The 11,891-nt window shown below is 55.8% G+C and overlaps 1 protein-coding gene across 2 annotated transcripts in view; it reads right to left on the bottom strand.

The window, feature by feature from the left end:
* Window positions 1-79: 79 nt before the first annotated feature.
* RYR1 (ryanodine receptor 1) overlaps window positions 80-11,891 on the bottom strand; it is a 105,715-nt gene continuing 93,903 nt past the window's right edge. For both annotated transcript variants that reach the window (XM_069456778.1, XM_069456777.1), the window contains 15 exons: window positions 11,305-11,381; window positions 10,646-10,790; window positions 9,556-9,642; window positions 8,008-8,259; window positions 7,255-7,385; window positions 5,333-5,375; window positions 4,043-4,173; window positions 3,885-3,945; window positions 3,404-3,550; window positions 3,016-3,150; window positions 1,201-1,357; window positions 736-800; window positions 548-648; window positions 315-366; window positions 80-175 (listed from right to left, as the gene is read on the bottom strand). In XM_069456778.1, the coding sequence (XP_069312879.1) occupies window positions 80-175; window positions 315-366; window positions 548-648; window positions 736-800; window positions 1,201-1,357; window positions 3,016-3,150; window positions 3,404-3,550; window positions 3,885-3,945; window positions 4,043-4,173; window positions 5,333-5,375; window positions 7,255-7,385; window positions 8,008-8,259; window positions 9,556-9,642; window positions 10,646-10,790; window positions 11,305-11,381 (1,680 nt within the window). The remainder of the gene's footprint in view (window positions 176-314; window positions 367-547; window positions 649-735; window positions 801-1,200; window positions 1,358-3,015; window positions 3,151-3,403; window positions 3,551-3,884; window positions 3,946-4,042; window positions 4,174-5,332; window positions 5,376-7,254; window positions 7,386-8,007; window positions 8,260-9,555; window positions 9,643-10,645; window positions 10,791-11,304; window positions 11,382-11,891) is intronic.

Genomic DNA, 11,891 nt, shown 5'->3' with positions numbered 1-11,891 from the left:
GGAGGTGCTTGGGGGGCTAAGGGGCTTGCTTGTGAGAATAAGGCACTTGAGGTGGGGGTGGAGGGCCGGCTGGGCTGTTTCAGCTAAGCTGGTCCTCATACTGCTTGCGGAAACAATCGCCAGCCGGGAAGAAATCCCAACATCTCTCTTGGTACATCTTCCAGACATAAGACTCCTAGGATCGGGGGATAGGGATTGGTCACGTCTTCAAACGCTTGGTATTGAAACGAGCTTTTTACTGCCACCTGCTGATTGGCCTTATATTAAAGCTCTCCATGTCTCTGCCCACTGTCCTCCCATTAACGCCCCCTCACCTGACCCGTGTGTTCTGTCTCGTCCTTGTTGATCAAATACATCAGGAAAAACCTAAGAGTGGGAGGGCATCAGGACACAGGTCAGAACCACCCTTTCCTTCTGATTGGCCGGCTGGGGATCCACCCACATGGATGCCACACCCCCTTCCTCCCTGGCCCTGGGCCAGTGCCCCGCCCTGGCTGTCGGCCCGCCATGCCCCACCCTCCTGATTGGCTGGTGGGCCCGCACTCACATGTAATTGGCCAGATTGTGCTCTTCTAGCGTGTGAGTCTCAAACCCGTGTGGTGTCGTATCGAAGTAGTCGCTTCCGATTCCGCAGATGAAACACTTGGTCTGTGAATGGTGAGAGACATCCAAGTCGAGGCCCATTTGACCCCCAGGGCCCCGTAATTCCTCTGGGTACCCCTAGACAAGACCCACCTCCATATCCTCCTTCACTTGCTCTTGTTGGTCTCTGAGCTCACCGAAAGCGTCGATGATCAGACCTGGGGTGGCAGGATGGAGATCAGTGCCCGGCCCAGGTCAGACTCCTCCCTCCCTGGATACCTACCTCTGGGCCTTGCCTTCCAGCCCCTATCTCCCTAATCTCACCCTGCTTCCTAAGAAGAATAATACCAGGCGTCTACTGCGCACTTACTTGACCCAGACACAGCACGTATGAATCGACCTGGTCCTCATCATAACCCTGTGAAGCTGGTACCATGAACACCCTCCTTTTGCAGATGGGGAAACTAAGGTCCACGGGGATGACCTGCCCAAGGTCTCACAGTATGGAGAGACAGAGCTGGGATCCGGATCCAGGCAGACTGGATCCTGGGCCTGCACTGAGCCCTGGAGCTAGTCTGCCTCTGGGCACCCTCTCCCACCACTCCCACCAGCACTGACCCTGGATGATGGCCAGGAGGATGACGATGACAAAGAAGAAGAAAGTGATGTCGAAGACCACCCGGTAGAGCTCGTATTCATCGCCTGCTGGGTCCTCAATCTCGTCCCCAATGCCTCCGCCAGCCCGGACGCCCACGTACATGTGAAACAGGTAACACTGAGGAGCGGGGAGCATATCGGTCACTCACGCGATCATTCGATACTCCCTGAGTTCCAGCAGGGGCCCTGGGCGAGGCAGGGCTGGAGACATAACAACTAATCATGGTTGACCTCTGCTGAGGTCAGAGGGTTCACAAACGGCATCAGACAGTGACTGCCCAGAAATGGTCAGGGCTGTGACAGGGAGAGCACAGGCAGGATGGGGGCCATGGCAGAGAGGTTGGAGGTTTGGGGGGGGTCACTGTGAGATCAAGGATGAGCTTTGGAGGCCCAGTGGAGGCCTGTGACCCAGCCTCGGTGATCAGGCAAGGCTTCCTCGATGAGGAGACACATGTGAACTGGAACTTAGAGGGCAGTGTCAGGTGAAGGGGTGGTGGGAGAATGTTCCAGGCAGAGAAAACCACATGCTACATCACCATCGGAGGGGGAGAAGAAATCTTGCTCCTGGGAGGAACTGAAAGAGGTTTAGTGGGGCTGGAAAACAGAGTTCCTGTGAGTGAGAGCAGGGAGAGAGATGAGGCCGGCCCTGGTCACAGGGTCCAGTGGTCAGGGAGGGCTTCCTGTAGGAGGCAGCATTTAAATTGAAAGGTGAGGTATCAATGGAAAGGTGAGGTGTGTGTACAGGTTGGGCCTGGGGTGGGGGGCAGAGAGAACGTCAGGTGCAAGGGGCTTGTGTTTGAGGAAATACACGGCCTTAGAGGAACTGAAAGAGGGCCAGGCAGCCAGAAAGTAAAAAGCAAGAGGGATTGTGGTTAGACTCAGGCAGGGCCAGCTCCTCCCTGGCTTTGTAAGCCATGGTGGGGTGATTTAATTTTATCTGCAGGGTACTGGGGAACCACAAGAAGGTTCTAAGAGTGGGGTGGGGGTGGGGTGGAACATGGTCCACGTGGCAAATGGGAAAGATTTTACACTTATGCTTTCTATGTCCCCAGGATGTAGGAGAACCCAGTCATCTTGGGTAAGAGCTACAATCAGAGGCTGTGATGGGACTAAGGCTGTAGGTGGCAAGGCCATATCTGGTGGGGCCTCGAATGTCTGAGGAGCTGGACTTTGTCTTGAGAGCAGGGACTCATGGGGCCAGATCACAGGACACCTTCTAAGATAAACCCTTGAAACAATTCTTACAGTTGTGGCCCATGACTCTAGCAAGTTAAAACCAATTTGGGTTATGGCCGCCATTATTAGAATAAAAGAGAAAATAAAATATAAACATGCATTGCATGTTGATCCTTCGGGTGATACTTTTAATTATGGACAATAATGCTAGTAGCTAACATCTACGTAATCCTTAACCTGCGCCCGGCACCATGCTAAGTCTTTCAAGTGTGAGCGCCTGGGGGGCACTGTTTAGAAGCCGGAGCTATTACTGCACCCATTTTCCAGGTGAGGCCCCCAGGGCACAGGGAGGAGGCTGAGGAGCCTACCCCAAGTCACATGGCTCCTAAGTGGCAGCGGTACTTTGCCTGAGCACTTTTCCATTTTAAAACCTCAAATAATATTGAAACAATGGCTAATGTTTAAGGAGCAACTTACTAAGTGCCTGGCAGTGTTCAAAGTACCTACGTGGGTCCGCTGTGAAGTCCATGAGTCGGGTAGTGTTATTTACCTCTTCACAGACGGGAAAACGCGGAGTCAGTTCCTGCTGCAGACACTCACCGTCATCATGTCGTCACACTTCATGTCAGGCTCGTCCTCATCCTCGCTCTTGTTGTAGAACTTGCGGAAGAAGTTGAAGGCCACCACGGTGTATAGGTACACCACCACCGCCAGGAGGCCCACGGTCATCACCAGCTGGGGGCAGGCACGGGGTGGGTTAGCGCCACCCTCGGTTTGTCCCTCCCCCATGCCCGTTGCAGGTCCTTACCCCAGCTCAGCCCGTGTGGCCCTCAGCCCCCGGGCCTCACTGCCCTCGCTGCCCCAGCTCGGCCCGCCTGGCCTTGCCCATCCCTGGCCCAGCCGCCCGGCCCAGACCCCTCCACCCCTGCCCACATGGCCACGCTCGTCCCTGCCCAGCCCACACCCCTCCGCTGGGTCCTCTCCACACCTGTTTCCCATTGTGGGTGACGGAGGACAGGATGGTGCGCAGCGTCTTGACCCCCATGGCAATGTCCAGGAGGTGGGCAGCAAAGAAGAAGTTGTTGTAGTGTCCCAGGAGGGACATCACCATGTACCAGCCCAGGTACAGGAAAGACTGTGGACACAGAGGTCAGCCGTCAAGGTGCACGCGGGGACCACTCAGGAGGGCTGGGGGTGCTCCAGTGGTGGGGGCACCTCTGATTAGGGAGCACTAGGAGTGACAAGCTCTCTGGGTTACAGGCATCCTGGGGCAAGTGGGGAGCCCTCTGCAGAAGGAAGTCATCTGGGAATCCAGGAGCACTCAGGGGTCAAAGGATGTGCAGGGGGACAGGGAGCCTGGGGCGTCAGAGCTACACAGGGGCTCAGGAGTCACTCTCTGGCCAGGGACACTGAGGGTGGAGCCCCCAACCCCCAGCACCCCTCCCCTGCCGAGTCCCTCCCCTCCTCACGTTGTCTGTGAAGATGACCCCGAACTTCCAGATCTGGTACTTGACATCGATGGACATGAGCCTGTGTGGGGGCAGGGGTTGGGGGGAGATGCCTGAGGGTCAGAGCCTGGCCACCCCCCTGCCTGCCCCAGGCCTGCCCAGGGTCGCCCCCAGCTCACCAGGTCAGCAGCCCGGGCGGCGGGCTGGGCTTGCGCTCGTTGTGCGCCGTGATCTCCAGCGTGGCCAGGTCCATGCCCAGCAGCTCTGCAATCCGCTCGCGCCCGTAGATGTCCCCGTGCTTGTCCAGGACCTGCACAGGAGAGCATCAGGCTGTGCACACACGGCAGGGGTGGGGGAATGTGTGTCTCGGCCTGCGAGGGCTGTTTTCGGGACACTCCAAACTCTGTGTGAGAAATTGGGGGTGCATCTTTCTGGGGGGAAGGGCCAGAGCTTTCTTCAGATCCTGAGGGAGAGGGTCCAACGTTATAAAGGCCCAGCTGATTCATTAGCCAAATTAACTGGGATAATTATTTTTAGGCAGGCAAGCAAGGAATCCTATATAATCGCGCCCCTGTCACCTATGAACTTACCTTCTCCCCTCCGTCCCCTCACTCACTCCAGCCACATTGGCCTCCTCAAATATGCCTGGTATGTTCTGCCTCAGGGCCTTTGCACGGCTGCTCCCTCATCCCAGACACTCTTCCCCCAGACTTCCACTGGCTCACGCCCTCACCTCCTTGTTGATTGGCGTGACCTTTCCTGGGCGCCCTGCACACAACAGCAGCCTCTCCCGGCCAACACACACGCTCCCCACCCCCGCACCACGTCACTACAGCTCTGATCACCACCCGCATGTTACAAATGTGTTCCTCCTCTGTCCCTCCAGGCTGAATGTCAGAACCACTGTTTGTTTACTGCTGGATCCTAAGTTCCTGAAATATTTCCTGGCACACGATAGGTACTCAATAAACATTTATCAAGTGAATGAGTGATGGTAACAGCCAACACTTATCTAGTGTTTTCCTACGGGCCAGATACCGCTCACGCAGCAGGTCATATAATCTTACAGCCCTGTAGGGTCGGCCCTATTAGTGCCCCACTTTGAACATGAAGGGAACCGAGGCACAAAAGGGTTGACAAGCCAGGAGTGGAAAAGTGGGCATTTGGGGTGCAGAGTGTGTGCTTAACTGTGTGCGTCAGACAGCGCCGCTCGCTGCTATTTACTGAGCATCCGCTGGGTGCCAGGCCCTCGCTAAGCACTTTCCATATCTCAGTCATTCAAGGCAGGGAAGCGTGGTCATCGTGTCCGCTTCCCCATGGGGAAACGGAGGTGCTCCTTAGGGAGGCAAAGCCTCTCGCCCACGGTCACACACAAAGCAAGTGCTTGGCAGGGCTGCGATGGCCTGGTGGCAGGCAGCAAGGGACCCAGCCCAGGAGGCCCTTCCCCCTCGGCATCCACATCCTCTCACCTTGCGCTTGACAAACTTGTCCCAGTAGTTGCTGGGGAAAGACCTGCCAGGAGAGAGCGACTGTGAGATGTTAGGAAAAGAGAGTCAGGAACCACCAGCCAGGCCAGGGTGGTTGGAAACCCCAGTGCTTCTCTCGCAGGGGACTCTGCACAGGGGGGACCCTGCTGCCATCTTGGGTGGAGCCCAGGTAAGGCAGGGAACTTGCACTCAGGGCCAGGTGTGCAAAAAGACACCAGAATCGCACTCCTGTCGGGGGGCTCTCGTGTGGTGACAGGCACGGCGGAGTCCAAGCCGACCCACCCCGTGCCAACTCCGGTGGAACAGCCTGCTTTCTCCCACTGTTTTATTTCGTTGCATTTGATGATGATTCTAGCCCTTTATTTACCAGGTTTCTGAGTGATAAGTTATGCCCTGGCATCCTTCAAAGGTGGCCAATAAGTTGTTCTTTTTTTTTTCTTGGAGACCCTCTGTTGCCCAGGCTGGAATGCAGTGGCACTAACACAGTTCATTGCAGCTTCAAACTCCTGAGCTCAAGCAATCCTCCCATCTCAGCCTTCCGAGTAGCTGGGACTACAGCTACCTGCCACCACATCTGGCTCATTTTCTTTTTTTATTTTGTAAAAGATGGGGTCTTGCCATGTTGTCCAGGCTGGTCTCAAACTCCTGGCCTCAAGCGATCCTCCCACCTTGGCCTCTCAAAGTGCTGAGATTACAGGTGTGAGCCCCTGCACCCAGCTGAGTTTTGTTTTTTGAGGGGCTGGAGTGAAGACGTGTTAGGAATTCATGGCACTTAGACCTATTTGAAGGGTTTCAACTCATGGCACTTCCTGTCCTTATTGATGTTCATACTGTCCTGGCTTTGCCCAGTGGGAGCCCCATCCAGCGGGGTCCTGGTTCCTGTCAGCATGTCACCATTCCTCATAGGGCACATCTTTGCTTTCTGACCCAAGAAGATAAACCAGGCTCACTGTGTACATCCCCTGCTCCAGCCCTAAAAGCTACTGTTTCTCTAAGGGGGTGGCTCCTTTTCCTGGGAAATGGTCTTTAGAAGTCAGGACCTTGAGCAGACACTATTTTAAATAGCGCTCCCTCCCTATCTCCCCCACTCTCCACTAAGCACACATATCTAAATGTGTGTAAGCTAAATGTGCCTTTGATGGTGACAATGAGTGTAGGATGTGCTTGGCGTGGCTTACCCCCCTTCCTGCTCACACCCTCTCTGCTAGGCAGGACTCCGTAATAAAATGACCTCCAGCTCTTGTCTAGGGTTTACTGTGCTGCAGAAACTATGTTAACTCATTGAGTCATCACAAGATCCTGTGAGGGCAGGGCTATGATTCATCCCCATTTTACAGATGAGGAAACTAAGGCACAGAGAAGCTAAGTGACTTGACTGAGAATTCCCAGCTTGGGTATGGCCAACCTAGGGTTTGAACTTGGCCTGGTGTTCTTATTCTAGAGCTGTCACCCTCTGACACTGCAGCCCCACTGTATCAACACGTGAAATGGGACTTGATCTGGGGGGAAATGGAGGGGGCCGGGGTGCAGATTGGGGGTCTACAGTCTCACCGCATCGCCCTCACACACCCTCATTCCCTTCCTGGGTCCTGCTTAAAAACCAGGTGGTTTCTTACTTCCTACTCACGGCAGCTGGGTGAGGATCACACCCGGGGCAGGATTCAAAATGCAGGTTCCTGGGCTCCACCCCAGACTCAGTGAGCCAGAACCTCCAGGGCTGGGGACCAGCAATCTCCATGTGTCACCAGCCCCCGCTCCACCCCCCCCCCCCAAGTACTTTAATGCAGGGGAAATGTGTCTGCTTGACGGAGAGCAAGACTAGGGCTTGGGGACAACGAGTCAGGGCCAGCAGGGACGGGAGCCCTTGTCCCCCTCCCCGCCCTGCAGTGGGGGCTGGGCCTTACGGAGTGTTGAGCACCAGTCGGTCCCACTGCCCCTTCACATCGTCGTCCTCAGGCTGCTCCGTGATGTAGAGGCCATCAAACTCCAGCTTTCGGGCCAGCTCCTTCTCCCGCTTAAAGATCACCAGGGGCACCTAGATCGTGGAGAGCGGCAAAGGGTGGGTGTCAGGCGCCTCGGAGAGACCACAGACTCAGCAGAGCGGCAGGAACTCGCCCGTGAGACCCCACATGACAAGAGCTTTCCCAGAATGATGAGTGCAGGAATGGGGGGACATGGGCAGAAGGGTCAGGATGGGGGGGCGTGGGCGGAAGGGTCCAGGCCAGGGTGGGAGAAAAACAGGGGAGTTGCGGAGCCCAGAAGTGGTGCCTGGTGCAGTCCGGGGCTTTCCAAGGGAGGGAAGTTTGAACTCAGGCCTTGAGAATCGGTAAAACAGAGGTAGGGGTAAGGGGGTGGAAGCAGGGCAAAGCATAGAAGGCAGAGGGAACATCATATGTAAAAATGTTAAGCCCAAAGAACTCTTGTTCTTTGATTCCAGTTCCCCAGCTACGACATGCCACAGTTCTTGGTTTGAATATCATCCTTGCTGGAGCCCCTAATCCTGTACCCAGTTCCCCGGTCCTCACCCCAGCTCCAGGACCCCCTGGCCTGACCACTGTGAGGGCCCCCAGCCCCAGCCCCGGGTCCTCTCCGCCAGTGCCCCAGCATTCCTCCCTCCCCCACAGGCCTTCGCCCTGGAGCCCAGGGTCATGGCCCACCTTGAGGCAGTTGTAGCCAATGATGCACAGAAAGGCCACCAGCGTGTGGAGCAGGCTCAAGCACCGCAGGGCGGGCTCCATGTAGCCCGTGCTCTCCTCCAGGAAGTAGTACACCATGTTCTCATCCTCGTCACCCTCAGCCTCCTCACCGGCCCCTGAGCCCCAGCCAGAGCCGCCACCAGACCCTGCAGTTGACAGGTCCCCAGCGGCTGAGCCCTCCATATCATCTTCCCCTGGTGGAGAGTCTGAGACCTGAAGTGAGGACAGAGGTCCATCAGGGCAGGGCCACGGTGTCCTGGCTCCTGAGCTGCCATACCCCGAACCCACTAACAAAATTAACAGCTTCAATTCCTGAGATTGGACAGGACCAGTCTTGGCGGGACTGTCAATCAAGATCAAGGGGCGGGTCCAGGACCCTAGGTAGCAAATCAGACTCTGTCCTGAGAATTTGCCCATTGAACCAGGTGACAGAGGACTGAAAACAGTTGATTCATCTGCATAATGGAGCCCTAAAGAGACTGACCACTAATATTAACACTAACCCTAAAATTAGTAATAGCTACCATTTATATAGCACTTTCTATATGCCGGGTACTGTTGTAAGTGCTTTACGTATATTGATCTTCTCCATCCTCACAGCTCTATGAGGCAGACACTGTTACTGTCCCATTTTACCAATGAGGAAGTTGAGGCACAGAGAGGTTAAGTGTCCTGCCTAACATCACGCAGCCAGTGAGTGGTGGAGGCAAGACTCTGTGCCACAGAAGCCACACTCTGATCTTTTGGGGGTTTTTTTGTTTGTTTGTTTATTTGTTTGTTTCTTTTCTTTTTTTTTTTTTTGAGACAGAGTCTCACTCTGTTGCCCAGGCTAGAGTGAGTGCCGTGGCGTCAGCCTAGCTCACAGCAACCTCAAACTCCTGAGCTCAAGCGATCCTCCTGTCTCAGCCTCCCGAGTAGCTGGGACTACAGGCATGCGCCACCATGCCCGGCTAATTTTATTTGTTTGTTTCTTAACCCAGTTCATGATGGGAACACGCTCTGATCTTTAGTCTGCCTCTCTGTCCTGTTTTCTAGATCCCTGGAAAGACCCCAAGGGTCCCTTTGTCCTTTGGGAGCCCTGGTTCTTAGTCCTTTCCTTCCATTCTATGAGCTGCCCATTTCCTCCTCCCCACAAACTTCTCTTTAGTTTACGTGAAACCAGAGATGCTTGACTGAATCAGTGGGTGCCACTGAGAGATGAGGGCCTGCACCCAGAGGCACAGGGCTGGCCCCTGGCAGAGCTGGACAGGGAATCCAGATCCCACTTCTGCTCTAACTCCCACAGGTACTCAGGCGTCTGTCCCAGATGGACCCAGACACCCCCAGTTACCCTGCACTGGGGGTCCCAAGATCCAGGTGTCCACCCTGAACCCTCCTAAGAACCCTGAGCACAACTCCTTGTCCCTTCACTGCAGGGCCCTGGGAACCTGCGGGGGGTGGGGAGGGCTGAGCCTCCCACCCCACAGTCTGGATAAGGGCCTGCCCCTCCCAGCCCCCCATGATCAGCACCTTATAAAACAGCAAGATGAAATTGATGGCAAATGCCAAGAAGAGGGCGAGGAATCGCAGGGTATAAAAGTTCCGGGAGAGGTAGTTCTGGGAGGAAGAGAAAAGGAGAAAGAGTTCACAGTCCAGCCTCTTCCTGGGAGAATCCATCCCATTATTGCCCACAAGCAAAACACCTGGTTTCTCAATATCTGGTCCCACAACCTCCTATTTATTGAGTGCTTGCTGTATACCAAGACCTGGGCTAAGAGCTATATATACATGAATGGTTTAATTTTCACCATAACCCTATGAAGCAGGTACTGCTGTTACACCCAATTTACAGATTAGGAAACTGAGGCTCTTGCTCAAGGTAACATAGTCAAGGAGAGGCAGACCCGGGATGTGAACATGGCAGTTGGACTCCAGAGTCCACACTCCTGACCACTCTGCTTTGCTGCTTCCCATGTGAGGCTACCCTGTCTGCTCTACCCCAGGCGGGGGACATCTTCCGTCTCCCCCTTCCTCTTTTCTCTCCACCTCTATCTTTCCCTCTATCCCTCATTCGTCCCACGAACCCTCACTGAACCACCTTCTGCTCCATGTGTTTCCTTCACCCTCTCCTCTCAGGCTGGGCCTTGAGAGGAGACAGGACACATGGAGCCCTGGGACCTGCCTCCCGAACGCCTGCCCTCCTTCCTGGCCCAGGCGAGACGAGCACTTCCCCAGGAACTCGGACCTCCACCCTGGCAGCTGGGGCTGGTGTCGGGGCTCAGACCCTAAAGGCTCAGAGCCAAGAAACAGGCCATGGAGGAGGGCCAGAGCGGTGGTCTCAGTTGAATTTAGCTGTGGATAGAGGGTGGATTTGGGAAGCTCAGGCAGGTGGCCCCAGATGAGCAAAGTGATATGGAGGTTGGAACAAGGACAGTGGGCATAGAGGGGGTGAGGAGCTAAGTGAGGGCCACCGGACATGTCACCCTGTCCCCAGGTCTGAGGACATCTCTGCCCTCTCCCCAGCTGGTATTCGCCTTGGAGAAGAGCCTGAACAGGTGAGGCCAAGAACACAGTGGGGAGGAGAGGTGGGTGGGGCAGGGCGTCTCACTGGGAGCCTCACCAGGAACTTCACCCTCTGCACCTCCAGTTCTCCCCAGAACTCGCCCCCAGCTTCCTCTTTCTTCGGAGGGGATGGAGGAGGTGATTTCTTCTTAGGGGGCTCTGGTGGGGGCTCAGGGACTTCTTCCTTCTCCCCATTCTCGGCACTGTAGGGCAGGACACAGAGAGGGGTCAGGAGGTCATTCATTCATTCATTCAAAGCCATTCACTGGCCCAGGTCTGAATGGAGCTGGGGACACAGGGTGATGAGACGACCTCAGGCCCTGCCCTCATGAGGCTCCAATCCAATGGGAGAGGCAGATAGCGACAATGACAGTGACAGCCCAGAGTGGTCAGGGGGTTGTGGGAACCTGGAGGAGACACCTCCTCAACTTAGGAGGGGCCAGGTGTCAGTGTCAGCTTCCTGGAGAGGAGCCACGTGAGCAGAATGGAAAGGAGAGAAAAGACTCAGAAGCTGGGGGAAGGTGCTCCGGGGAGGGGAAGGCCCACACGAAGGCCTGGCGGTAAGAGGGGAGCACTGATTTCACGAGCCTCTCCTCTGTGCCTGAATCTGGGCTGGGTGGTGCTGAGGACACACGGTGGCCAGGACAGCCTCGGGCCCTGACTTCTAGAGACTCCCAGTCCAGGGAGCTGGGCCCCTTGAGCCCCAAGGCCACTCACTCGGCTTTCTCGGGCTCTGGCTCGGGCTCCGGCTCAGGCTCAGGCTCCAGGGGCAACTCCTCCTCCTCGCCATCCACCTGGGGGCAGGGCAAGCATCAGGGCTGGGGCCCCCACGCCATGCGCTTCTCAGCGCTGACCTGCCTGCCCCTCCCTGACTCCTCTTCTCTTCCCTCACCCTGAACAATCTAAGTTCCACACTCCCCCACCAGAAGGCAGAGGATGATGATTCCCATTTTACGGAGGGGAAACTGAGGCCCAAAGCACTGCGCAGGGTCCGGCTGACTCCCAGTGGATCTCTTCTCCCCAGAGACTTCTCAGCATCGCCTTGACCTCCACACCCCACCATGGCACTCCCAGGACCAGGGGCCTTTCCCACGTGGGCTACCTCATTCCCCACAACCACGTGTATCTCTGAGGGTCTTTCCCAGTTTCCCTGACCCTGTCTTGGGTCTTTGTTCTCTCTTCCCTCTGATTTGGTCCCTGGGTCTCTTACTTTCTCTGGTCCCCCAGGTGTCTCTTTCCCTCTCTGTCCCAGGAACTGCGAGTCTTTCTCCAGGTCTCCAGCTCTGGGCCCTTTCTCTGTGTGT

Source organism: Eulemur rufifrons, chromosome 24 (genome assembly GCF_041146395.1).
Source record: "Eulemur rufifrons isolate Redbay chromosome 24, OSU_ERuf_1, whole genome shotgun sequence".
Classification (NCBI taxonomy): domain Eukaryota; kingdom Metazoa; phylum Chordata; class Mammalia; order Primates; family Lemuridae; genus Eulemur; species Eulemur rufifrons.
The sequence above is the reverse complement of the archived record's forward strand: the minus strand, read 5'-3'. Positions and strand labels throughout refer to the sequence as shown.